The sequence below is a fragment of the Halyomorpha halys genome, unplaced genomic scaffold, assembly GCF_000696795.3.
Source record: "Halyomorpha halys isolate HHAL.00 unplaced genomic scaffold, Hhal_1.1 Scaffold1156.1, whole genome shotgun sequence".
Lineage (NCBI taxonomy): Eukaryota > Metazoa > Arthropoda > Insecta > Hemiptera > Pentatomidae > Halyomorpha > Halyomorpha halys.
The window spans coordinates 130,400-157,841 of record NW_027105369.1 but is presented as its reverse complement, the minus strand read 5'-3'; the positions used below and the strand labels follow the sequence as shown (position 1 = coordinate 157,841).

The 27,442-nt window shown below is 30.3% G+C and overlaps 1 protein-coding gene across 4 annotated transcripts; it reads left to right on the top strand.

Moving 5' to 3' along the window:
* Positions 1-1,208: 1,208 nt before the first annotated feature.
* Positions 1,209-27,211, top strand: Cul3 (cullin 3). Of its 4 annotated transcripts, none has more exons than XM_014433076.2 (15): positions 1,209-1,577; positions 2,555-2,752; positions 5,573-5,758; positions 6,250-6,633; positions 9,450-9,644; positions 9,721-9,897; positions 11,571-11,741; positions 14,883-14,990; positions 16,284-16,408; positions 17,298-17,535; positions 20,800-20,969; positions 21,914-22,052; positions 22,449-22,576; positions 22,790-22,832; positions 27,101-27,211. In XM_014433076.2, exons 1-14 carry the CDS (start codon positions 1,521-1,523, stop codon positions 22,812-22,814), a joined length of 2,301 nt encoding a protein of 766 aa, XP_014288562.1. In that variant the 5' UTR covers positions 1,209-1,520; the 3' UTR covers positions 22,815-22,832; positions 27,101-27,211. The 4 variants fall into 4 exon arrangements, with proteins under 4 accessions (XP_014288562.1, XP_014288560.1, XP_014288561.1 ...); XM_014433074.2 differs by lacking the exon at positions 1,209-1,577 and adding an exon at positions 1,840-2,123; XM_014433075.3 differs by lacking the exons at positions 1,209-1,577; positions 27,101-27,211 and adding exons at positions 1,840-2,123; positions 22,912-23,014.
* Positions 27,212-27,442: the final 231 nt, after the last annotated feature.

Here is a 27,442-nt window from a genome sequence, read left to right as displayed (position 1 = left end):
TCTCTCTCTCTCTCTCTCTCTCTCTCTCTCTCTCTCTCTCTCTCTCTCTCTCTCCTCTCACTATGCCACTGGCTGGTGGATTACCATTTGAAGAAATTATTTCTAAATTTGAGCGTATTCAACTACATGTGAAGATCTTCATTTACTTGAGGTCTGAGGTAAATTCATGCAATGAGTAGTTTCAAGAAATTAAGAGAATAATTTTAGCTGCCAACAGATTTCACCTTATCCACAGATACTTACAAGCATCTATCTAGGTAAAATTAACTAAAAGTGAGGAATGTAGACTTCAGGTCTTTGAGCGTGGGTTCCTGAAAAGAATTTACAGACCTATTTAGGAAGATGATTGGTAAAGGACACACACGAAGACCCAATGATTTGATCATTTTATAGAAAAATTCACAAGGCCATATTGGGCCGGCCAGATAAGTATGTAAAGAATAATAAATAAATAAGAGTTTTATTGAAAGTCGTGATTTACCTAAATACAAGACCCCCTGGTACCTATCACCGTTTGCCAGAAATGACTAGAAACGAACTAGAATTTCTACATAACCAAGTTACTGCAGCATTTAAGCGTGGAGATTCATTCTTATGGCCACTTCATACATTTGAACACTTTTAACAACAACGGAACTTGCTCCGCTGTTATCACAGGCATTCCATAATGCTTCTCCAACATACCAGTTCCCTTACTATTAGTTTTTTAAAAAATAACGATGAATGCTGGGATCCGAAACTATAATTTTTGTCAAATTAAATTCAGTTAATACTTTTGTTTATCCCAATCATATCTACTTCAATAATATAGCTACTTCAACAAAACAATTAGAAGCAAATCAACTTTGAGCTGAAGCAATTTTTTAAAAATAATATTTACTATTGTAAATGTTAATTACAGGTGGATTTTTAAACAACTTTTAAAATTGCCAAACCAGCCTTTTATTAGAATAATAAAAATGATTGAATTCTCTGATATGAAGAACAAGATGTATTTATAAAGGAAATATGTTTTGTCAAATTATTTACAATAATCAATTATCTGTAATGATCTAAACCGAACCACGAAATTTAACAAAAGAATACACATTAATAAAATTATTTAATATTATAAAATAAATTCTTGACATCTTTGGATATTAAAAAATAAATGGTTACATTGAGTAATGTAAACTCAATTAACAGGTTTAAAGGTACAAGGTAGCACTGGGGATTTTATAAACATGGCTGACTGTAGTCTTTTAAGTTGAAGATAGTTCGAAAGATTCGCTGTGACTGGGTGTATTGGGTTTTGGTATTCAAAATGAAATTCCTGAAAAGCTCATTTGTTATAGGTTATGATTAAAACTTCATTTCTAGTCAAATTGTTGTACTGCAAAATAAATTCAAGTTGTTCTGTCAACTGCAATTACATATATGTTCGACCTATGGAGTTAAGTGATCAGCTGAAAATTTCCTAAAGTTTATTTTACGGTGAAAGTTAGTAAACTGGAAATTTGAAGTCTTCATTAACTAACAAAATGATGAAAGGAGGGCTTCCTAAAAAGGAAGGCAAGATGAGGATTCGGGCTTTCCCGGTAAATATGATAGATATTTATTTGTGTATACATTTTGTTGGTTATAAATTCAATGGTGGTTACCACTTTCAGTTTGTTTACTATTAATTATTTGAAGAAATTTATTGAAATATATCTCCATCACTACTAGAATTAAATTGTTTTTACTGTCATAAGTGTTTTCAGTAAACAATGTGTTGGAAAAAGATTCTTTATCTCATCCTCTATTAACTATACTTATTAGTTGTGGTTTCTTGAAAGAACATATGATTGACACATGTGTAACCTTAACAAAATTAATCTTGATGTATATTTGGTTCAAACTTCAAAATTTTAAGTACTTTTTTTTGTACAATTTTAATATATAATGGATTTAAATAAACATTTACATTGAAAAAATGCTATTGGTGAAAAGATAGCTATGGGCAAGAAATATATGGACCCGTGGTGTACTGGTGAGGTCTTCGAATGGCTCTGTACCATCAAGACAACAGATATAAATTCAAAGTTGGGCTATGGCACTTGGATCTCAGGCATGGAGATACTTACAGAAAAACATTACAGTCTGTAAGACATCATAAATGGAATTAATGTATACGTTGGCTATTATTTCTTTAGGTGTTTGGTTACTGTCAATCATTAGCTTTATATTTACAATTTTCGTTTATTTACATTATTAACTTCATTCGCACGTGGTGTTTTTAGTTTATTATTTAAGTGGCTCAGAAACTTTTCATAAACTGTTGAGAAATTTTTGTTCAAAAGTAATCATGATTATCAATCCTATCATAAATCTTCGAAAGAATAACTATGAAACTTTAAACTAATAAAGTTTTCTTACAATCCCAATTATATACCAGGGTGATTCGTTTTGTATTGCCCCAGAAAAATTATTTTAATATTTAAACTTGAATTCTTGTTATATTTAAAACATAATAAAGTTGTTTATTATGACAGTGAATGAAATTGCTTGCTCTGACTTTATATTTTGATTTTAGATGTCAATGGATGAAAAGTATGTCGAAAACATCTGGGGACTATTAAAAAATGCCATTCAAGAAATCCAGAAAAAAAATAATTCAGGTTTGAGTTTTGAAGAACTATACCGAAATGCATATACAATGGTTTTGCATAAGCATGGTGAACGTCTTTATACAGGTTTGAAGGAAGTTGTGACCCATCATTTGGAAAGCAAGGTAAGTAAATTTTTTTTTATAGATAATGGTATCAGTATTAATATCAGCTTTATAGATTTGTCATTTTATTCTTATCAAATTTTACTATATAAATTTAGTTTTTGAAATTGTTGCTGAATTGATTTGAATCATGAGATTGCATTGATTTTTGAAGGTTTATTTCTTCAGATTATTAAAATATTTTATTCCAGTTTCATTGGATTTATAATCTTATAGTAATGAAAGTTTTTACTTGTAAAGATCCTTGTGTGTAAGATCTTAATCATTTATCTGTTTTAATATTTTTGCGATGTTTGTTGTAGGTATCAAAAGTAGTTGATTGATTCTCTGTTTATAAACTGTCGTCTTTTATTGTTTAATCGAAGTTTTTATTTCTCCTTTAATGAATTTCTTTCCGAAAATGAAGTAAATTATATTTGAACATCATGAATTTTTGTTAAAATTATACTGTTTTATTAAATAGATTATTTCTATGAACAATATTAAAGTTTTTTGATAAAGTTATAGTATAGTAAGAACTTGATTTTCTAGACGACGGAATTGATGTCTTTGATGCTTTGATTTGGACTAGGTAGTAGTTAGTGGAGAGTCGTGAAGAATGCTGAGTTTTGAGAACTCCTGGGCGCAAATTTTGATTGTTAAAATATAATCCAATTGTTTAAAAATAACTTGAATAAATGAAATGTTAAGTTTTTTTTTTTTTAAAGCTTTTAAGATTTTAACCCCTCTGCATTGATTGAGTGTGTTAAAAATTTTATATGAATTAAGTTGATGTTAAGAGTAATATCTTTTTGTTGATCTCAATGTTTTTCAAAATTTATTTCATAACTAACATATAAGGTGAATGTGATCTTAGTAACGGAGCTGTTCTGCTCATACCTATTTTTCATTTTTGTTCGTTTCTTACATTGATTTTACTTCTTAATTACCAGTTTAAATCATTTCTCAAAGATATGAAAGTGAAAAAAAAAAAAAAAAACCTTATGAATTTAGTATGAATACCAGTATGAATTTATTACTATGTAGAATTATGGTAAATTTGTTAATTAAATGGAAAATTATTAAAGTCATAAAATTGATATAGTAATAAAGAAACCATGAGGCACTTTACTATAACTTACTTTACTTTGAGCCTCGTATAAAAGTTTTAAATTATACCAAACTTTCTAATGGAAATATAGAGAATCTCAACAACAGGTAACAGCAATAGGGCCATTTAGAATCGAGGGCAACTGCAGTGGCGCCGGCTTGAATCTGGCTTGGGGAAGTTGACTTTTGTTTCATGTCAATCTCATGGAATGAAAATGACCCGACCCTCCTACTGATAAAATAGATTGGTTTCCCGTAGATAAAATTTAAACTTATCTTATTTATCTCTGTTGAATATTGTCAAAATATAGATGTCAAAAATTAACTCACAATAGATGTTTTTTTGTTTTTTTTCGAGCTAATAAACAGGTTTTTTCAGTTAAAGTGGCTGAGTATAACCATTCTAATGTTAATGCTCTGGCTAGTTATTAATATTAAAGCTACTAGTACTTAATGCTACTGGTAGTTAATTCTATTATATATTTTCTAAAACTGTTCTGTTGTGTGTTATAAGGTTGTTGTTTTTAATTAATCGGGTTGTCATTGTTTTTCCTAGTGGAATGTAAAATGTCAGTAATTGTGTATATATTTTTTTCTTTTTACTCTCATGATTTTAAGGGATAGATAGCTCTAACCGGTGTTCTATTCAAGCCGTGGACAAAAAGTTGCAGTTAATGCAGGGAAAAACCAAGGTCATCTTCATTGATTCTACCCAAACTCCTTAATTCCTTTTCAAACTCCTTAAATCCTTTACTTTTCTTCAATTATAAACCTTTTTAACTTCTTAATCCTATTGAAAATCTTTGGACATTCTTTGATTTCAATCAATCATGGAGTAACTATGCTTCTCAAATTACTTGAGAATTGAATGTCATCCTTGTACAGATCATTTTTTATTTTATCCCTTATAAAATTTATTATTGTGTTTATTTTTGTGCAGTTTTTAGTTTTCAAAAGTTTATAGTTTTTATTTACTACTTAGTCTTAATGATTTTAACTTTATGTTTATTGTAAATGGGTCGATTGAATAAACAAGTATTATACTTTGAAAGGTTCTTTTGCATTGTAAGTCTATCTTGTATTGTATCATTACCTAAATAATGATTGCGTTAAAAGAACTGTTAAGTAGTCAAAGACCTAAACCTTTTAATGGTAGTAAGGGTATATTGTTTTAGTTATAGCATTAAAAATAATGAATTTTGATAAGAAATAATTTTTTATTATTTTCCTAGTAAAACCTGATATTTGAATTTGCCTAAGATATTACAATATTTGTTAGTATTAAATGCGCTTCTTGTATTTTTACTAGAATTTCTAAGATACAAAAATTTGTATTGATGAACTAAATTATAACAACTAATAATTCTAGAGATTGTATGTATAGCTTATAGTAGGTTCATTTATTTATTTATATTTATTAATTATGGTTTAAATCCTAAAAACACCCATATATTGGTTATTTTTCATTATTATTTGTTTGTTTTTTTAATGACATTAACAATAACATTTCACTTTAACTGTGAATGAAAAGTCAGCTTTTTAATCATTTCTTTAGTGAATTTTTTTTCCATTACCCTGTCGCATATGTGTACTTGAATTTAAATAAAAATTATTAAATAATTTGGTACATAAAAAATTACCAAAATAAATTTTTGCCATCTTTTATAAAATATGATGTTAGAAATCAATTTCTATTCTTAGTGTTACTAATAATTTAAATATCTTTTGTAGGTAAGAGAAGATGTATTGAAATCCTTGAACAACAATTTCCTCCAAACTTTGAACCAGGCCTGGAATGACCATCAGACATCAATGGTGATGATAAGAGACATTTTAATGTATATGGACAGAGTTTATGTTCAGCAGAATGATGTGGATAATGTTTACAATTTAGGTCTTATTGTCTTTAGAGATCAGGTAGATATTAATTTTAAATATCATTGATTTTTTTAGTTATACTAATTATTTTCAATGGATTAGTAGTTGGAGTTTTTAAGGTTTTTTAATTCTTTTATTATTGAAATGAACAAATTGTGATCCTTTCAATTAGTCGAAGTGATAACATTGTGTAGCTTAAATTATGCTTGTCTCACTTCTACAAATACCTTCCTGTGAATTATATTGTATTTTAATGGTAGTTGTATTTTATTTCTGGTGAAGTAGTTATATAATAAGAAAATATGAACTTAACTTAATTTTTGACAAGATATAACAAAGAATAACATATGTACAGGGTGTCATTTTAAGGAGGTTTTGCTGATCATGTGGATATCTCCATTCTTGGAGCTTTAAATTTTAATGTTATAAGACTTTGCTATTTGAAAAGTTAAAATTATATTTTATTAGCCTTTGTAAGTTCTTTTTATTAGAGATAAGTTTATTTATATAATTTTGAACAATCATTACAGGTCGTGAGGTATGGCTGTATTCGAGATCATTTACGAGAAACGCTTTTAGGTCTTGTAATGCGAGAAAGAAAAGGAGAAGTTGTAGATAGAATGTCAATAAAGAATGCATCACAGATGCTTGTAATTCTAGGCATAAACTCACGGTCTGTATATGAAGAAGATTTTGAAAGACCTTTTCTTCACCAATCTGCGGAATTTTACAAAATGGAGAGCCAAAAATTTTTAGCAGAAAATTCTGCTTCCGTATATATTAAAAAAGTTGAGGCAAGAATTAATGAAGAAGCTGAAAGAGCTAAACATTACCTTGATGATTCAACTGAAGAATATATTGTTGAAGTTGTTGAAACAGAATTAATCAAGAAGCATATGAAAACTATTGTAGAGGTATTTAATTTATCGATATATATATTTCTTTTATTATAACATTTTGACTGCTGCTTTAGTAACAAGTCCTTTGTTTTATCCCATTTTTTATAACTTCAAGTAGATCACTCATTAAGTTATACTTGCTCAAGAAATAAGTTAACTTGTTTGAAGAAATGTTACTTGATTTTTATCAGAAAAGATTAGGCATTATTGAGATAGAACACTATTTAGATAAAATATATCATCATCATAATCAATCCTCTTGAACCACAGTGTGAGAAGGAAGTTTATAGAGCCCTCTCCAGTTCTGCCGGTCCTCTGCTAGGCACTTTCTGTCATTCCATTGAAGTCCTCTTGTCTGGAAGTTACTTTTTACCTCATCTTCCCATTTCCCTCTAGGCCATCCTTTTACCTCTCTTGCCCTCTACTTTAGCTCGGTAGGCCTCGCTAGCTATCCTCCTTGGTTCCATTCACAAAAGATGTCCCAGCCATCTCAGTTGATTCTCTTTATCACATCGGTGGCTGGCTTAATATTGGTATTTTGTACTATGTCTCTTCTTGTTTTCCCCTCAATCTTTCAGAGGAATCTCATTTCTGATGCTTGTATCCTTGATTGGTGCTTCTTCGTCTGCGTCCATGATTCTAAAGAATATATCAAAATGGGAAGAAATGTTGATCTGAAAACGGCCACTTTTGTTTTCTTTTCCACCTCTCGCCTGTTTAGAAAACCTCACTTAATTGCTTCAAACATCCTGCTCGCAGTAGTGATTCACTCAGTCACCTCTGAATCGATATATCCATTTTTATTAAGGTGCGCAGTTTTCTACTTGTTCAAGGATTTTTTCTTTGACTCTGATGACGTGCATATTTCTCCTAGGCTTCTACCCAACCCTTATTGCTTTTATTTTTCCAGGCTTGATAACCATATTAATTTTCCTTTAGATAAAATATAAACAAATTAAATGAAAAGAAAAATAACTTTATTCTTGGATATCAACATGAAAATGACAGTAACAGTAGGCTGCAAGTATACAATTAGTAGTATAAACATTTAAATGATACAAGGGGCTACAATTAGTTGTTCCAACATTCAATCTAATCATATAATGAATAGTGATGCACATCCTTCTTTATTTCAATCAGAACAATAGATAAATAGACCAGTAATATGTAAAAACCTAACCAACTACACATTGTTTACATTTCTGAAATGATAGGTGTTAGTGAGAAATATTTCATGCAAAACCACCAAAGTAATCAATTCTCCTTTCGATATGATACTTGAATGAAAGTATCGATATACGATTCTTATTTATCCAAATTCTAGTCACAGACAATCGATTATAATATTAAATGCCTATACATGAAAAACTAAAAACATTAAAATAAAAAATAATTTAATTTAAAATATAAACCCTACCCCTGAAATACCCCCATCTCATGCTCCTATTTCTTTTAAGCAATGGGATGTTAGCATATCTTCTTAAACATATTATTGGGTTTTTAGTGATGTTTTTTATACAAATTAGTGAAACTTGGTATAGTAGATGGGTGCATTCCACTAAGCGTGGCAGATTTTTGCAAGTATATTCAATCCCATACGATTTGAGTGTTACAATACAGAAAGCTCTTGCATCTGCAGGGGTAAACATAAAGGAAGTGAATTAATGTTTTCAGGAGAGTCTTGAGTTTCATTTAGACACCCATGTACTATAAAATGTTTCAATAATTTGTATATACATCACTAAAATTCCACTCAAATGTTTAAGGAGATTTGTAATAACATCTATTTGCTTGAAACAAATATGAGTAGAAGAAAGGGAAAGTGTTTTTCGGTAGTTGGGTTTATTTTTTAAATTATTTTTTATTTACCTTAGTTATCATCTTTGATCACTAGTCACAAAACAATGAATTTTACAAAATTATTTATAACATTTGTATATAATTATATATATCTTTCTTTAGGGTTAAAAATTATAACTTTATTCAAAGTTGAGGAAGGTTCAAAGATATAAATATCTCATTTAAATTCGCTCTGATGTATAAGTTATTATATTAATGCCTAATTAGTTTAAAAATTGGCTCAGTCCACTTATTTGACAAAATGTTTTTATTTTTTTTTCACATGTTAAATCGAGCAATATTTAAAAAGTGCCTGAAATTAGAAAATAACCTGAAATCTGCCACTCCATGATAGCCTTAATTATCTCACCTTTGAAACAGACACTTATAGCGAGTATGTTGGTTGATGTACGACATTTTACAATCTTACAAGATGAAATCATTACGCAATAAATATTAGACCCTGCAAACCCGCCTCACTAAAACCCTTTTTTAGCAATTAACTTTTCAAATATTTACTTTGAAATTTACTTACCCTAATTGATTCCCTCATTTGCTCACACCAAAAGTTGTTCTAGAGCTTTCTATTTCTCAAAACAGTAATAAAATATTTTTAGAGAAATCAATACCACAGCAATGGTGCTGCATCTTTTTCCTAACCGTGAGTTATTTTAAGCAAACACACTTCACAATATCTCTCATAATTCTTGCTCTGATCATACATGGTATCATTATAATGACAGTCAGTCAAGTGTGAAACAGTTCTTATTGCCATAAGGTTAGTTATTAATGGTTTATTAAGTTCATTGTTTCGAAAGCTCTTAACTGGAACAGCCCCTGATCAAGCTCTATTAAGTGGGGCGAAACGTCAGCTAATAAATAGTTATTAAATATATATATATATATATTTTTATATATTAAGTTTGTATATCGGTGTTTATTGTGGTCTATTCTACTATATAACTTTTTTTTATTATTTCAATTGTTTATAGATGGAAAATTCAGGAGTGGTGCACATGCTGATGCACCAGAAGACTGATGACCTAGCTTGTATGTATAAACTTTTCTCTCGAGTGCCAGATGGTCTTAAGACCATATCTGACTGTGTTTCACTCTACCTCAGGGAGCAGGGGAAGGCTCTTGTAGAAGAGCAAGAACCGTCCACTAACGCAATCACATTCGTTCAGGTACAGTTTTACCTTGACGTATTATAAATGTTGTGAATATCAATGGATTTATTTAATTTTTTTTTCTCTTTTTCAGAACCTTTTAGATTTGAAAGATAAGCTAGATCATTTTCTTCACAATTCCTTCAATAATGATAAGATTTTTAAACATATGATAGCTGCTGACTTTGAATTTTTCTTAAATCTTAATCCTAAATCTCCTGAGTACTTGTCATTATTCATTGATGATAAATTGAAGAAAGGAGTTAAAGGAGTAAGTTTATACTTTGATTTTTACATTTTATACTTTAAATATAAATAATGAGTTGTAATTCTACAATCTAATAAGATTTTTTTTTTTTTTTATAAAATTTTATTATTTTTCTTATTCAGGAATTTACATCCTTTATATAATTTTGTTATTGATTATGTTATCTGTACAATGTTTCAGGCTCTTCTGCCCATTCTAAATTAAAAATTTTTACAATAAAATTTTTTTTTTAATCGTTTTTACATATGTAACAAATTTTACATTGCATTTTAATAAAATAATTAATAATACATACCAATGATTTAGTATTTTACTATATAAACATCCATTTGACTAATTTTTAACCATTTACTAACCCAAAATGTTTTGAGATTAAGCCATATTTCCGAGTTATTAAAAACTTTAATCTGTAACGTTACAACCCATGGAGTGTTAAGAATGCAGTACTTTGTAAGAATGCACTGTTAGTAAACCAATGGTTGTACAAGGAGGTGATTTGGGCAGAATCATGCTCGACTACCAGATATTTACCCAATTAATGGTACCCACTTAATGAGGCTGAGTGGACCCCGGAGGGCTCCCAAAACCAGATGACTGACTCACTGCTACAGTGAAACAGAAAATAATTACCTTCCACAGCCGGATTCGTACCTGGGTCCTTGGAGTTGGTAGCACAGTGCCTTACTAATGAGTTACCCACTCCCATTCCTACTTATTATTCTGTTATCAAAATAGATTTTCAATGGTAAAAATATTTTTAGGAAAAAATTGGGAAACAGCACTAATAAAAAAAAAAGATGAAAAATAGGGTAGATATTCAGTTTGGAATAAATAAAAAAAAATTCCGATCAAGATGACGTTTGTTCACTAATAATAAGCATTTTAGATTTGTAAATGATTATAAATTAGTGAAGTGGATGTATGTATAGTAAAATATTAAATTATTTCCATGTAACTATGTAAAAAATTTTTTTTAATGCAATATAAAATTTGTTCTATACAGAAAAAAAAGGTGTCGATTATAAATATTTTTATTTTAGAACTTGATAATGGGCAGAAGAGCCCAAAAAATTGTTCAGATGACCTAATGAATAAAGAAGAAATAAAAAGTGTATAGATTCCTGAAAAAGAAAAAGAATAAAGTTTTATATTTCAATTTGAGATACTCATTTATAAAACTGTACAATTAAGTCTTTTCTGAGTCTACTTACTTCCATCTCTACTAGTCCATTTTCGAAAAAAATTCATTTTACTTAAGACAACAATTCATATATAATCAAGAAAGTACATTTCCAAGTGAAAAATCAACTTGAAAGCTCTATATATCATTGACAAGAAGCAATAGGATAAAAAAAAAATCTAATTTTGACAATGCTGTTGCAAAATCAATTCAGTCAGAAAGTGGAAATAATGCACGGACATCCTCACATCTCTTCTAACTTTGTTAGCCAATGAACTTATAACCATCTTAGCTATACATGTGTCTCTTATTCCCTCCCCCCTCCCCTCCCCCTCAGAATTGTTCTTCCATCATTACTACTATTCCTGGTAACAAATTACTGTGTCCTATTTTTTTTTTTCATTGAATAATGAGAATAAAATAATATCATCAATTCCCATAGTTATTAAATTAAATGCATTTTTTTTTCTGTAATGGAATGTTATTTTTTTTCTAGATGACAGAGCAAGAAATAGAGGTAGTTTTAGATAAGACAATGGTGCTATTCCGATTCTTACAGGAGAAGGATGTCTTCGAAAGATATTATAAAAACCACTTAGCCAAACGTCTCCTTCTTAACAAATCAGTCTCAGATGACAGTGAAAAAAATATGATATCAAAGTTAAAAGTAAGTATAGAAAGATTGTATTTTGTTGAGTGAGTTTAGTTATTGTCTAAGAGTAACATTAATAATCTAACAACTACGTTTAGTTATGGTCTAAGAGTAACTAAATAATCTAATAACTATGTTGTGCAAGACAAATTCTATTTATTTATTGTTTAAAACTTCTTCAATTGTTGGTGATTTATAGCTTTCAATATTTTTTTTTTGGAATATATTTTTTGAGTTTGAGCAATTTTAATATTATGAAATAAGGTGAGATTGTGCCAGTTTTTGGGTTTTTTTTAAAATTTCATTTCTTTATCTGTCAGCATATTTGGATTAATTTTGTGCAAAGAAATAAACACACATTTCAACTTTCTATTTAGGTGCAGAAAAAAATTTACCCTAAGTGATTAGGGTTGCTGGTTGTAATTTTTTATTTTTGGCGCAATCCTGTCCCACTAGGTGGGGTGTGATTTAGGCCACCTTTTTTTTCTCTATATTTATAGGTGCCATCAATTCAGTTGTGTTACATACTAACATATCTTACTTTCAAGCAAGGACATTCCGTGTTGATTATTGTTTAATGAGAGCATTATTGTTTTTATTAAAAAAAAAAAAAATTATTTGGAGGAGCTTCAAAAATAAATCTGCCCAAAGTCCAGAAAAACAAACAATCTCGCTACTAGAATTAAAGTTATATTAATGATTATTAAGAAATATGACACCCAAAAAAGGCACAATAATGAAACACAATTTATAATGGAGTGTATAAAATAAAATGACTATCTTTCAACCTGATATTTGTATTATTATTTCTTTGATATAAAATACAATTGATACTTAAAATATGTATAGTCCATCTTATACATAGTTATCTACCGTCATTAGCCATCTGCTAGCCAATTGCTCAATCTCATGCTGATAACCATTCTTTGGGAGCGTTGTCAAAGAGCTCTTGGACCGTAATCAACTTCTGCAAACTTATCAAATTTTTTCCGTTGAAGAAAATGGGCCATGGGTTGAGACAAGTAGTAATCTAATAATGTGATATCGGAATTATATGGTTGATGAGGCAGGAGTTTGAACCCATGAAGTTCTTTAAACTTTTCTTTGGTTCGATGGGAATTGTGAGGACAAGCTTCCTTCCTAAAATTCCTTTTCAGTTGTTCAAAGCAGGATTGCTCCTTAACCGGAAAAGCAGTTTGACTGTGACCTAGCCATTGCTCACAGGTATTCGGATTTCGCCAGTAAACCCACTTTTTATCACAGGTGACAATCAATCTTCCAGTAAAATCTCATTACAAAAGGGTTTTTCTAGAAATTTCCACAAATTTCTAACCTCTTAGCTGATTGCTGATGAGTAAGTTCGTGAGGGACCAGTCTACTGCTCTTTTACACCTTCTCTATGGAGAGTAGATGGCGACTAACAGTATCTTTTAATACACAATACTCTCTGGCAAGTTTGCGAGTACGGATTTGACTCAACAACTTCCTGCATAACCTCATCAATATCCATTAATGGTCGCCCGGAGCCCTTCATCCTTTCCAACATCGTATCTTCACTGCTAAATTTTTCAAGCCAATGCCATGCAATGCGCTGGTCAAGGACACCTTAACCTTCATATTTAATGATTTTACGAGTTGCTTCAGCGGCGGTGAATTTTTTTTTCCAGTAATGCCTTAAAATTATGAGAATTTCATAGGACACTTTTCATGTTTCTTCTCTGAAACAAATAACTGAGACTTTTTACGAAAAAGTTGAATGGGATTAAACAAGCTTAGAGAATGCTCTAAATGAATTATTAAGTATTGGTAAATATTAAATAGGCTTAAAATATTTACATTCCTTTGAAATCTTGAATTTGATAAAACGGATCAGTTTTTTTATACTCTCTATTACTTCAGGTAATAGGTCAATAAGCATATATTGCTTACCAGTACATACAATTAATTCTTCACATCACAAGAACCGTCACATTTTAGGTTGCAATAAAGTTATAAAACAGTTAATTGTTTGAAACAATTAAGGAGTTTTATTATGCTCTATTAAGATTAATAAGTTTCTTATTACCAGTTACATGCCTGTGTGAAGAATGCTTGGACTGGCTGTTCGACTGGAAATCTTTTAATGCTTTCAAAACTGGACCATAATAGTTTTGAAAGCATTAAAAGATTTGTCTAACTGAAATTATAAACAATCTTTTTTTTTTTAAATTGTTTATAATTAAAAATTGTGCCTCAACATGTTTGCCAAACAATAAAGTCGCAAGTGTGTGGATGGATTACTTGTATTGGCAGGTACAAGCTGGCCTGAATTTGCGGCTGATCCGTCGAGTGTCGGTTTTTGGCCACAAATCTAAAGGAACTTGTGCTGCATTCATAATTTTGTAACATTCAATTTGTTTTCAGTGTGCATTGTTTTGGGAACAGATAATGATGATTCTGTGTTTTAATTAATTAAAGAATTTCCCCAACCTTTAGATTCAATAATTAACTCTTCTTTCAAAATAGTATATTTTAAAATTCTATCGATTTGGTTTAAATACATTGTTAAAATCTTGTTAACTCTAGCAGTTTATTTTTTATTGGACATAGCACGAATATATATTTATGAACACATTATATTTAGATAATTAAATTACGTAGTTTCTGATATAAATTCATGAATGAATGTTGAATGAAAGGTTATTTTGTACTATTTTTATGAATTTTTATCATCTACAACCTACATTCCTGATAATTATATTTCTTTTAATTTTGTTTACCTTAATTATTTTCTTTCTTTTTAAAATGAAAATAGAGTAATTCGAGTGTAATAGCTGAAAAAATTCAAAAGAACAAAATAAGCATGTGGATATTGATGTTTATTGTTTCCTTCGTTTACCAAGAATTTGTACTAGTCTTGTATTCGTGGCATGTGGCGAACGTGTTGGTCCATCATAAGGTTCAATGTTTCTGTGAATTGCTTTGCTACGTCAGGCCTCTCAGATCATCTTTGTACCAATGTCACTTCTCACTTGAGAATACTCTTATTCTGTATTTTTATTTGGGAGGTGATTTTTAAGTATTGACTATATCTTAAGTGAATAGAAATTTTAATGGAGTGACCAACACCAAAGTGTGCTAGAATTAATAACTCATATTGTGTATTTTGTTTTTCAGACAGAATGTGGTTGTCAGTTCACTTCGAAACTTGAAGGCATGTTCAAGGACATGACAGTCTCTAACACTATAATGGATGAGTTCAAAGAACACATCACATCTACAGGAGTAAGTATATATTTTTAAAATTTCTTAATTATTTTAGGGATAAGAGCTAACAATATATATATATTTACCAATTGTGTTATGAAATTGCTTTAAAAATATTTTTTCTTTCTTCTACCATATGTACCAGGACCATTCATTGTTTTCCTAAAATACTGATCTGTTGTTCTATTTAAATATAAATTTATGAGTGTTAAGTATTCAGTTAAAATTTGTGTGGAAGATATGAAAATGATAAAGGCTGGTATGAAATCATGAAGTAGAAGTAGAGTTTAGTTTGTTGCAGGTCCCACTTCTATGTTAGAAGCTATTAAACTGAATCCTTACTAAAATACACAATTCATCCATCGAAACAGATAATATGATTTGATTGTAATTTTCACATAATATTTCAAGAATATTTAATGTCATTAGGTAATCCTTAACCTAAGTATATTCAACTTTCTTAAGATTCAATATTTTCCTGAAATTTTCATACTGTGAAGAAACTTTTAATTTTAATGATATGTATGACATATATTGTAATGGAATTTTGAAATCAATTATACTCCTACGTAATGGCTCTCTTCCTCTCGTTGACCATTTTTTCCCAATATGGCAAATTTTGGCATGCAGCTCAAAGGACCAAAAAATGATAGGTTTTTTGAAGTGATGTTATGTCTGAAAATAAAGGAGCTTGGCACGGTTGAAGAAGAATTGGGTGTGTATTGCAAAGAGATGTCTACTCTAAGTTGGAAAAAAAGCTGAAAGTGATTCGAAACATAAACATTATTATTAACTGATTTATAAGGACCAACTCATTTTCTGTTTCGGTTGGAAGAGCAGTTTCGTGATCTATCTATGTATTTTTTTATATTCAATTGTATATTGCCTAATTGTTTCTTTAAACTTGTCTTAACATCCATATTATTACAGTTATTCATTTCTGGATTGTATTCCATTCTCAATTTTGAACAGTTGAAATATTATCTCTGTTTAAATTGACCTACGTTTCTCTTCTAATATTGTTCGAGTCCCACAGCAATTCTCTAATTAGATATTGAATGAAATTCTACATCACATCAAGATGTAGCAAAGTATAAAAGTCATTTTACCTTCTGGTTCTTCTTTTGATTTGTGTCCCTTTAATCCTGAAAGTATGGAATGGTTATATTTTACTTGTAGTCCTCCCATGTTTAAGAGATAACAGTCCTAACTTCTTGCCAGCAAGAATATTTGATATATTACTGATATATCCATTATTATTGCATATTAAAAGTGAAAATAATTAATTAAAATGATTATTACTTTTTGTAGGCTAATCTGTATGGAGTTGATCTGAGTGTCCGAGTATTGACCACAGGTTTCTGGCCCACTAATAGTGCTACACCCAACTGCACTATACCTATTGCTCCACGTAGTGCCTTCGACGTGTTCAGGAGGTAGATATAAATTTCCATGCATCATGATATGAAGTCGGCAAAAGTTTTAAACTATGTAACTGTCACATCCAAACTTTTCAAAGAGACAAAGAACATTTAAAAAATTAAACAATGGATATTCTACATAAAATTAAAAAACAAAAAAAAAATCTAAATCAAACTATTTTGTACTTGCAAGTTAATACTTTGTCCATACTTTTGCCGATAATATATTGTATTAATACTAAATCAGAAATACTTAATTGATTGAATTTTGTCAACCTGAGTGTAAGTTGATTGTCCCTTGTGAAAATAATTTTTAGAGGAAAATGTGAGAGAGTTCAAAATAAACTATTAATAATAAATCAATTTCCACATTTTATATGTACAAGGTTTTGTAGCACTGTACATTTTTACTCCCCTGACTTCTTCAATTTTTGTTTCTGTTTAAACTTACCTAATTTGGTTAGTATTCTTAATTATAAGTACTATTTAAGTCAACTATTCTGCTTTCATTTCTTATAACCTTCGTTTTTCATCTCAACTTTTAGTTTAAATAGTACCATTTTTCTTGAACATAAGTATCATCTCTGATCCCATTTTAAACGATTTTTTTTTTCCTACGAAAAACTTTGCTTATTATCATTATAAATAGTATTTAGTCTCCTATCACAAAATTAGAAATGAAAATAATCTAGGTAATTTAAAAGCCCCGAATTCGGTCAAACTCAAATTTCCTTGATCCATCCATATAAGTTAATCCTGAATATAGGTGGAATTTACATTTTACTGAAGACAATGTCTGAAATAAACCTGACCTATATTTGGGGAAATAATAAGATATATAGATTTTGAAATTAAAGCATGTATGAATTATTTATGGTAATATAGTTTATCATTTTTATTTCAGGTTCTATCTGGGCAAACATAGTGGGAGGCAGTTAACATTACAGCCGCAGCTGGGTTCAGCCGATTTGAATGCTGTGTTCTATGGATCTCGTCGGGAGGATGAAGAAGGTGGGAAAGATGGTGCATCTTCATCTGTATCTGTTGCTTCTGGTGCTCCAAGGAAGCATATTATACAAGTGTCCACCTATCAAATGTGTGTCCTCATGTTATTTAATAAACGAGAAAAACTGACGTATGAAGTAAGTACTGTTTATTTTACAATTATTATTGTCTAAATGTCATTTTTTTGATTGGCTGTCTCTGGGAGCCATAGTGTTAAATATGTTTTGATTTTTTGGAGCTGTAAATAGAAGGGATGGTAATGAGAAATTGATAATATTGTAAAAAGGATATTGATAAAAATTGAAATAAAAGTTGCATCTTTTAGGATAATACAGATGGAACAATCATAAGTATACTTTTAAAGCATATATGATGCCTCTCCTTCCATGTTAATTCAGTACCTCAGGCTGTAAAGCAAGTAACTTCTGGTAAGAAGGAGATGGTCTGAAGAGAGGGAGGGTGGTGTGGTCAGTAGAGTAGAATTTAACACAAGTAAATGAAACTTATTTTATTTGTGCCAATGATTCGGCCTGAATTTAAGTCTTTTACCCCGGCTAAAAAAACAACCGAACAACAACCATAATATAGTTATGGTATAAAAAAATACAGTATAACTAGAAAATAACAAATTAGCTAATATGATCACTCCATCACAAATTAATTGATTATCTCGATTAATTATTATCAAGTGTTTCTCGACCACGGCCAACAAGAAATTCTCGTTCCAATGTTTATTTAGAAGGTAATAAATTTCTTTTTTTTTCCTCTTAATATTTAGATCGTTCCCTGATAAATAGGAAATAACAATCAAAAGATTTCCTGACTTAAATTAGACTAGTGACATGTAAGGCATGAAGAACAGCACTCAGCTGTACTTCTTCGCTCTGGTTTTTCTTACTTTTTCATGTTAGGAGGCCCCCGATCCATGGTCTTTTTCGTCTACTTGTGTTCTCAAGTGTGAGAATCGTGGCCGTTAGTCCTATAAGTGTGTTTCGATGTCTCATTAATTTTTTATCAACAGTAGTTAGTAGTAGGTTCTATTATACGTTAAGTCTTGCTATTAACGTAAAATGGTGCTTTGATCATAGTCGTAGTATTTTAGATTGTAAAGATTGTAGTTGTTAGATGTGAGTCTATGTGCAAGGTCATTTTTCAAAATTTTTAGAACATTTTGGGGGTAAACTAAATTTAACTTATAATTGAAATTTAAATTTTAGAGGAATATAAAATAGCCTTTACTAACTAAGACTTCTCCCTATTGGGTGAAAGATTGCATACTTAAAAGATCATAGTAGGTAGGTGAACAGATAGGTTCAAGTCAGGCTTCATAGAATTTCCTTTAAAAATAAAACTTCAAAATTGGATCAGTATTAGCAGAGATACAGCTTAGTACTCATATTTTTACTTTCCTTACCACTTACATAAGGAGAGTATTGTAATTAGGACAAAATTTTCCATGTCCAGTTTTCAGGTCTATCCAGTTAAAATCCATCCTGCTGTCAAAAAATTGAAATTTGATATGGACATCTGAAAGACAATTCAATCCTCTACCAAAATAAAAGAATATTATTTAAATCAGACGAGTGTTAGCAAAGAATTAAAGTATAGCAAAGGCTTGTTGAAGTTTGTATCTATGTTTTAATAGTGTTTTACTCATTTCGTCATGGGAAAAAAAAGTTTATGTTTATCAATTTTTTGTATACATCTTCTGGATGTTCAATAGAAGGATAGTGATATTGTTAAATACAATTATAGACAAACTAAAAAAAAAATTATAATATAATAATAAATATTAGTGAAGATACAGCTATGAATTATTGTATTGTGTATTAGCAGGCTAAGTGGTAAGGAAATGTGAGTGAACATACCTAATATTTTAAATTAAATTTTTTTGTCATATTTAAATTCATTACAATTTGTTTCAAAGATTAACTAATTGGCTATTAATTTGCTGATTTCTGCCTGGATTCCAGTTTCAGGTGATATGAATTAATTAAATTTCTTTTTAACCCTAAAAAGTTTTCAGGTTTTTTTGATTATTAAAATTGGGTTATGAATGATAACGTTGATAGGCTAAGTTTTATTGCTTGGTAAAATTGCCAGAAAATCTTCATCAAAGTGTATAGCAAAACTGCTGTACTATATCATTTATTTAGATCAATATTGATTTTACTTGGGCTGAGAAAATTAACCAACCATTTTAGGGCAAAGAACTAAAATTAAATTAAACTATGAATTGGAAATTTTTTCTTAATTCACGCAAATTTGAAAAATAAAACAAAAATATAATTTATCTATTTGTTGTGGTAGAATTTTCTTTTCCTAATATTTTGAGTTTGACATGGTACAAATAACAAAATCATCTAAAATAGTATTTTATTATTATTTTTATAAAACAGTTTTTGTGTTTATGTAAAATAAAAGTAAGGTATAATTACTCAAGAAAAAACATATCATTAAAAAATATTATTGTTTCATTTTTTAGATATAAATATAAATTTAAAAAAATAAAATGTTTCTTTGTTGGTGAGAACATGAGTTGACAAATTTGTTTCTAATTAGTTTATTATCTATGGGATATATTAATCAAGTTGCTTTGGTTTTTCCAATTTTTTGTTTTCTTTTTTGTTTGTTTCGGAAGTACATCTGCTTAAGATTTCGGCAATTCCCAATTCCTTTACCTCTTAGTCTGTCCTGTTCCACCTTGCCTAATAACTTTATTTTGTGTTTTATAACGTTTTTTTTTACTCTTCTGCCATCATCCATCTGTGTTGTGCACGAAGCCCTAGCCATTTGATGTATGTGCACGAAATTAGGAGCCCAGAGAACATTGTTTATGATCTATTCTATTAACCCTCTTAGGTCTTAGCCCTTGATACTCAAAATTTTCTGGTCCATGTTACACCAACCTGGGTCAGCATGGGTTGATTTTTCACTAAATTAAGTCTGATTTTTTTTTTTATTATGGTATGTAGGTAGTATTTCCTCTGTATCTATCTAATCGCTGAATATGGAACTGAGATGCCTGGAAGTATCCACAATAATAGTTTTAATGACAAACATTTTTTTTCTGATTCTGAATTTTCACATTTGTTTCCAATAATCAAAAGAATTCTTGGTAAACATTTTTATTGTTATTTTTTCCCTGTCATATTAGCAGAACGTGGCCTGTTGTGACAGGAATTGGAGATAACTTCTAAATCTCTTAATACTTACTAGATTCAGAATTTGACAAAATAAAACAAAAATGATACGAGGTCTTATTCTATAATGTATGCTAATATTATTTTCCCCTTTCTTGTACTTCAGAACACAAGAAAATAACTACTGTAAATTATTTTTAATGATTAAGCAATATTATTAAATAAGATTTTAATTTTTATATGCTCTTAATCTTGCAGGAAATACAAAATGAGACTGATATCCCAGAGAAGGATTTGATTAGAGCTCTTCAATCATTGGCTATGGGTAAAGCCTCCCAGCGGATACTTATCAAGTCCCCAAAAACTAAAGAAATTGAACCTCCACATCTCTTCTATATTAATGATTCATTTACTTCAAAACTACACAGGTAATTTTTGATTCGTACAAATTAAAATAAGAAAAAAATAATGTATTTTTGACCCTATAGGGTATGATGGGTGCTTACCCATTTTTTGGGTTTTACAGTAAGTACTCTTTTTCACTTTCAAACAGCTCTCCATGTATATATGTGGGTGGATTGTATGAGTATGATATGGTTGCCCTAAGGAATAATCCTTAGATATAGACAGCAACATTGATTTACGAAACCGAATAAATCTTTTGAAAGCTAAAACATTTTATTTTTCAATTTAATAGCCATTTGGATGCAATCATTGTTACTTAGTTTGCTCCAGCTTTCGTATTTTATGTCAAAAAAACTGCCACCAAACCGTTGAATGTAATAATTGAATAATAATGGGTTGGGTACCTATGTGGATTAGGCGAAAAACATAGTTTGTTGTGGCTATAGATTGTTGTGGCAAAACAGCTCAAACATTTTTAATGAAACTAGTCTAAAGTCTTCTCTTGAACACCTTTAAACTTTTTATATTCCATAAAAAACAATCTGAAAAGTTAGAATGAAAAGTAAATTTTATTTGTGAATAATACAATACAAGAAGTATACATTTTGTGGGAAATACTATAAAATCCTTTGAGGTTGGTAATTTAGGAAAATCATCTAAATCTGACCATTGAACTTAGTATTGATGTTTTTTTAAGTAATTTGCTCCAGTTCCCATGGGTTTCTTTTCATTTTTTTATTTGTTGAAATAACCAAAACTATACATCTTCTAAACCATTCCTGGTCCTCATTTGAAAGGTAATTAAATTGTCCACAAAACTAAACTTTAAATCTTAATTGATCTATTAGCAAAGATAATTGAAAAAAAAAATTTTATTGTGAGCTTTGGGCCCAAAGCGATAAGGGAAGTCATGTAGTACTAAAATTTGACAAATAGCTCTATATGTACAATCCTTTTTCTTTTCCAGGGTCAAAATCCAGACTGTGGCTGCAAAGGGTGAATCTGAACCAGAAAGGAGGGATACGAGGAGCAAAGTAGATGAAGATAGGAAACATGAAATTGAAGCAGCTATTGTGAGGATAATGAAAGCAAGGAGACATATGGCCGTAAGTGAAAGATATTATTTTAGAATATTAATTATTAACAATTAGGCTTAATATTGTTATAAAAATTTCAGTGCAATTAAGAGTTTTTAAAATTTTGTTATTTGAGGTTGAATTCTTCTTTATTAAATTATCTGGAGATGAAGATTTATTTTTGTTATTATTTCCGTGTTTGATATTGATATTTTCTTTTATTATTTTATTATTATTATTATTTTAAACAGTTTTTTACAATGTATAAAGTGTTTGATGATTACTAACTGTAAACAGTGACAGGGATCCTAAAAAAAAAGTGTATCATATTTAATTTATACCTACATTGCTATAATGTATACAAATAGAGCTAACAATAAATAATTTTTACCTCTCAGTTTTATTTATTTATTTTTTTTTTTGCAGCATAATGTACTCGTGTCAGAGGTAACTGAACAACTTAAAATAAGGTTCCTTCCATCACCTGTTGTAATTAAGAAGAGGATAGAAAATCTCATTGATAGGGAATATTTGGCACGGACATCAGAAGACAGGTATTGAAAACATTATAATATTAAATTTGTTGTTTACTATAGTAAGATGTTATTTAAAACAACTTAATAATTTTTGTTGTCTTGATTCATCTTATCATTTTAAAATAAAAAATATTCTCAGTTTTATTCCATGTATTATTGATTGTCTGTGTGTATTTTTAATTAATTGTTATTAAAGTTTTAAGTTACTAATTTTAATTTTTTTATTTTTAGGAAAATGTACACATACGTTGCTTGAAGTCAGGCACTTTTAACAGTGAGTAACTTTAAAATAAATTAATACTTATCTAACTAATGCGTTGTTATTTTACTTGAAATTATTTATAATGTTACAGACATGACTAGATTGGACCTTCTGAAAGTGGCAAACTTAAAAAAAACATTGTTTGTTTTAACTATATTTTAAATAGTAAAAATTAATATCTTGTTTATGAATGTTAAATTAAGTTATAATAAATATATTTGTGATCAGTATTTAACTTTTTCAAGTGTAAAGCCACTTATATGATGACTCTTTAAAGATAGAAAATACACTTTGTGATGATAAAAGGACTATGGGGTTGCCTGGTCATTAGATAATTAGGATACTACTACAAAACATGAAAATTGATGCTTAAAAACAATATAAATTGATAAATAAAATGATATAACTTTAGAACTGATACTGTCTTTTGGAGAATCTACCCATTGTGGCACTCCAATAATTTATCTAAGTCAAACTTATAGGAGGATAGTTCCTGATTCCTTAGCCTTTTTCACAGACTATTTACTATTGAGAAATATCTCTTTCCTGAAGCATTAAATTAAATTAATAAATGCATAGATTCTTTCTACCTTGGACTTTTTGGGGGACCATAACCCTGATGATGGTTCTCTCTAATTTGATTCTTTCTTGGGGTTTGTCTGATTCTCTGTCATTTTCAGTTGAATTTGATTTTATTATTAATTATTTCTTTGTAGTCAGTGACTATTCTAGATTATAAAACTGTTATATCATAACCTTTATTCCAAAACCACTTAATTAAATTTTTTATCTAAAGTAAAGTTTTGGAAGGGTTCAGGTATCACTTAGTTGAATGATGGATTTATTATGGGATATTCTGGAATTGATCTTAATATGAGAGCAAAACATGGTGTAGCTATTATTAATAACCAAGGAGTGGAAAGTAAAGTCCTTAACTGTAAACCTATAAACCTCGCGGCTTAAGAGTATAGAACTCGAACTGAAGCGCAAGTTAAACATTGTACTAATCTATGCACCAACAGATGATGCCAATTTTTAATTATCCTGGGAGACTGAAATGCTAGAATAGGAATGGACCCTAATTTGGGAGAGCAATTGTTATTTTCTCAAGTGACCCGGTGCTTAATGAAATTGTGGAGAGAATGGTTAAGTTCAGTGTGGATAATGAGCTCTTTATTGGAAATTCCTTTTTTACTCATTCTCCAAGTAAGTACTATAGGTTATTTCACATACAGCAAGTCTTTCTTCAGTGAGATAATGGATATGAAGGTCATACATGGAGCAGAAGTCAACACAGATAACTCCTTACTAGTTTTAGACTCTATAATCAAGATTCCAAGAACCAGGAATAGTAAGAAATATCTGAGGATTACCAGTGAATAGCTACAAAGTCAGGATAAAAGTGATATGGAGCAAACTATGAGGGAAATTGGTATGTAAGAGAATCCATTTGACCCATGGTCAGTTAATCTAACATGGGACAAATTTAAGAGAGCTGTATTAGGTATTGCTAAAAAGTGCTTGGAAAGAGAAAAATCAACACTGCTTTCAAAAGAACGAGGTGGTGGTGCAAATAAATTAATTCTAAGGTCAAATAAAAGAAAAAAAAACATGGAAGAAATGCCTCCAGACTGCCAACCCAGGAGATATGATTAATTACAAAGAAAAAATAAATGGGACAAAGTAGGCAATGAAGATGGCTAAAGTGAAAATCTGGGCTGAAATTGATGAAGAACTTAGAGCTAGGTCAAAGAAGAAGTCTTCTTCTTCAGCTAGGCATGAAGAACTTTTACCCTTATGTCAAGGGTAAAAGGAGGTTTTGAAGCACTGTAAAGGGATTACATAGGAATTATAGTAAGCAAGTAAGAAGCATTAAGTATTGCACTTGACAGCTGATTACTGATGAAGATATAGTTCTGAAAGAATGGGCAGAGTTTTTCATTAAGAAGTTTGAGGATGGAGGGAAATAAGAAATGAAGAAGCTCGTGTAGCCTGTTGACAAGAGGATGATTTTATCGAGGATTGGGAGCTGGAAATGGCCATGACAAAAGCCAAGAAACAACAAGTTAGCTGGTAACGATGGATTCATACTTGAAATGTTAAAATATGGGAGATACAAAGTACAGAAATGGCTACTGAACATTTCCAACAAGGCATTTCAAAAGGAGATCTGTACCGAAAAGGAAAATAACATCATTCCAATCCACAAAAAATGGTCTACAGTAGAGTGTGAAAACTATGTCCATATGAAAAGGCCCATATGTCTATCATCCGTAACTCAAGTTGTACTTCAGAATACTAGAAAGAAGATTAGTTAAATATGAGCTTCAAAAAGAACATGCAGCTTTCAGGCCTGGCCGACAAACACAGTACAGTATTTTCATACTTGGCTGTATAATAGATAAGTTTATTGAAAAGAACAAGAAGATTCACCTTGCTTTCCTAGACCTGGGGGAATTTCATAATGTACCCCAGGTAGAAATCAGAAAGGCATTAGAAGATAAAGAAGTTCCCATTTACTGACTAAGGCAACTTTAGCCTATTTAGGATGGTCAGAATTAACAGCAAAAAATCAAGGATATTTGAAATGAAAATGTGGGAAGCTAAACTAAGAAACCCAAAATTGAAAGCAGGAAATTGGAAAATGCATCCCATGTATATCCAGAATTCAGTATATGCTGATGACATTCTCATAATTGCAGAGAGCAGAGAAGCCTTACAGGAATTAGATAAAGGTCTGTGGAGGAAAGGAATGACTTTCAACCTGACCAAATCTAATTACATGGTAATTTCTAAAAGTGGTCTTAGGGAACAAGAAACTGTAAATTGTTAAGGCTTGAATCTGGACACAGGTTGATGTATACCACATCTACGAGTCAAAATCACTAGTGATATGAGGTTGGATTCCGAGATCAACTAGCAAATAGGGGTACTAATAAATGTGTGCCACCAGTTCCTTAACATTATAATCGGCAGAAGTGAAGTGGAGTTCAAAATAATGATGTCGGTGGATGAAAAAGTCTATACCTATGCAGCTGAAAGTTGGCTGAGTATTAAAAGATTTGAAAGCCATATACAAGCTACAGAATTAAAAATCCTGAGGAAAGCTCTCAGTAGAACTAGATACACAACCGATTAAGAAATAAAAGAATAAGAGGAGAGGACATGGCCCACTGACAGACAATATACATAAAAAGAATTAACCTGGTTCGGCCATGTGCAACTAATGCCGATCAATTGATTCCCAAAAACTTATACGGGAAGCGAAGCCTAAGAGAAAAAGACCACATGGATGAATGACCGAGGAATAAGTGGGAACACCTCATATTTGATCTGGCTCGTATTGGAATAGAGGTGTCACCTCAGGCGAAGTCAAGAAGTTGCCAATAGATAGAGGCCTTAAGAAATGGATCTAGGCTGCCCCAGCATTGTGAGTTGGGTGTCGATTAAAGAAGAAGAATTGAAGTTGTATGTGGTTCTTGATGAGCTTTATATATTATCCGCTGATAAAATTAAGAACCAAACCAATAAGAAAATGAAAAAATTCTCAAATTTTTATGTCTGGAATTCGTTTTGATATTATTATATTAGAAACTACCATTGAAGGATATATGTAATGTAACACGATTCATAATGATTTAATCAATGTCTCATTGATTGTCTGGAACAATAAATACTAGAGGAGGAAATCATTCTTATAAAGATGAGAGTACAAATATAAATAAATGTATTTTTTTTTAATACTGCTGTTTTTTCATTATACTCTATCACTAACTTTCTTCACTTGATTTATGTATTGATAATAGTATGTATTGGTTGAATAGAAATTATAGAAAAGGAAATTAAGGAAGGGCGCTTTTTTACCATCCTAGTACATATGTGTTTTTGAACTATTGAAGACTAGACATTAACAACAGGCTAAATACTCCCACCCTCCCCGCCCCCCAAAAAAATATATATTTAAACTCGAAAAGGAGTCTGAAAGGTGGGTAGCCTAAATGATAGAATCATTAATAGTTACTTACTAATACTTATAGTTAGATTAGCACTTATAGATTGCTTTTTTGGTTGTTTGAAATGACATTTAGTTTTTTTTTTTTGGTCAAAATTAAGGATTTCTTGTTTTTTTGTCATTTAACCTGTTATTGATGTCCATTCTTCAATTGTAATAAAACTAAATTTGTTAGAGAAATAACTAGCCTTAACCTGAAATACCATAGTCCATATAATTTCAAATTGAATTTATATAATTTATTTATTTAATCTTCTTTTTTTTTCAGGTGAAACTTTGTGTGCAATCAATTTCCTACTCAGCACTAATCAATGCTCCTCCCTCCTGGGAAGTAGCATTTCATTTGTCAGTCAACTAAATAAAAGGAAATTTTCTCTGCTATACTGTTTCTATATAGTTGTTTGTTGCGTATCACGTTTTTGGGCCGGGCGTGACTGCGCTGACTGTGATAACAGACTGATAAAGCGGAAAACCCTCCGCAGCCGAGCCCAGATATTTCTCTCTTTTTTCCTGCCTTTTCTATCGAAAGACTTTTTTATCCCTGTACATGCCACGAAGTGCGTCGGCTTTCAGTTTCTTTTATTTTTGTCCTAGCTCCGAATACCAAAAC

Coding starts and splice junctions, on each gene's coding strand:
- Cul3 (XM_014433074.2), top strand. CDS start 2,025: ATGGCTCTGTACCATCAAGACAACAGATATAAATTCAAAGTTGGGCTA. Junction 9,898..11,570: donor TGAAGAAAGGAGTTAAAGGA/GTAAGTTTATAC, acceptor TTTTTTTTCTAG/ATGACAGAGCAAGAAATAGA. Junction 22,577..22,789: donor GCACGGACATCAGAAGACAG/GTATTGAAAACA, acceptor TTTTATTTTTAG/GAAAATGTACACATACGTTG.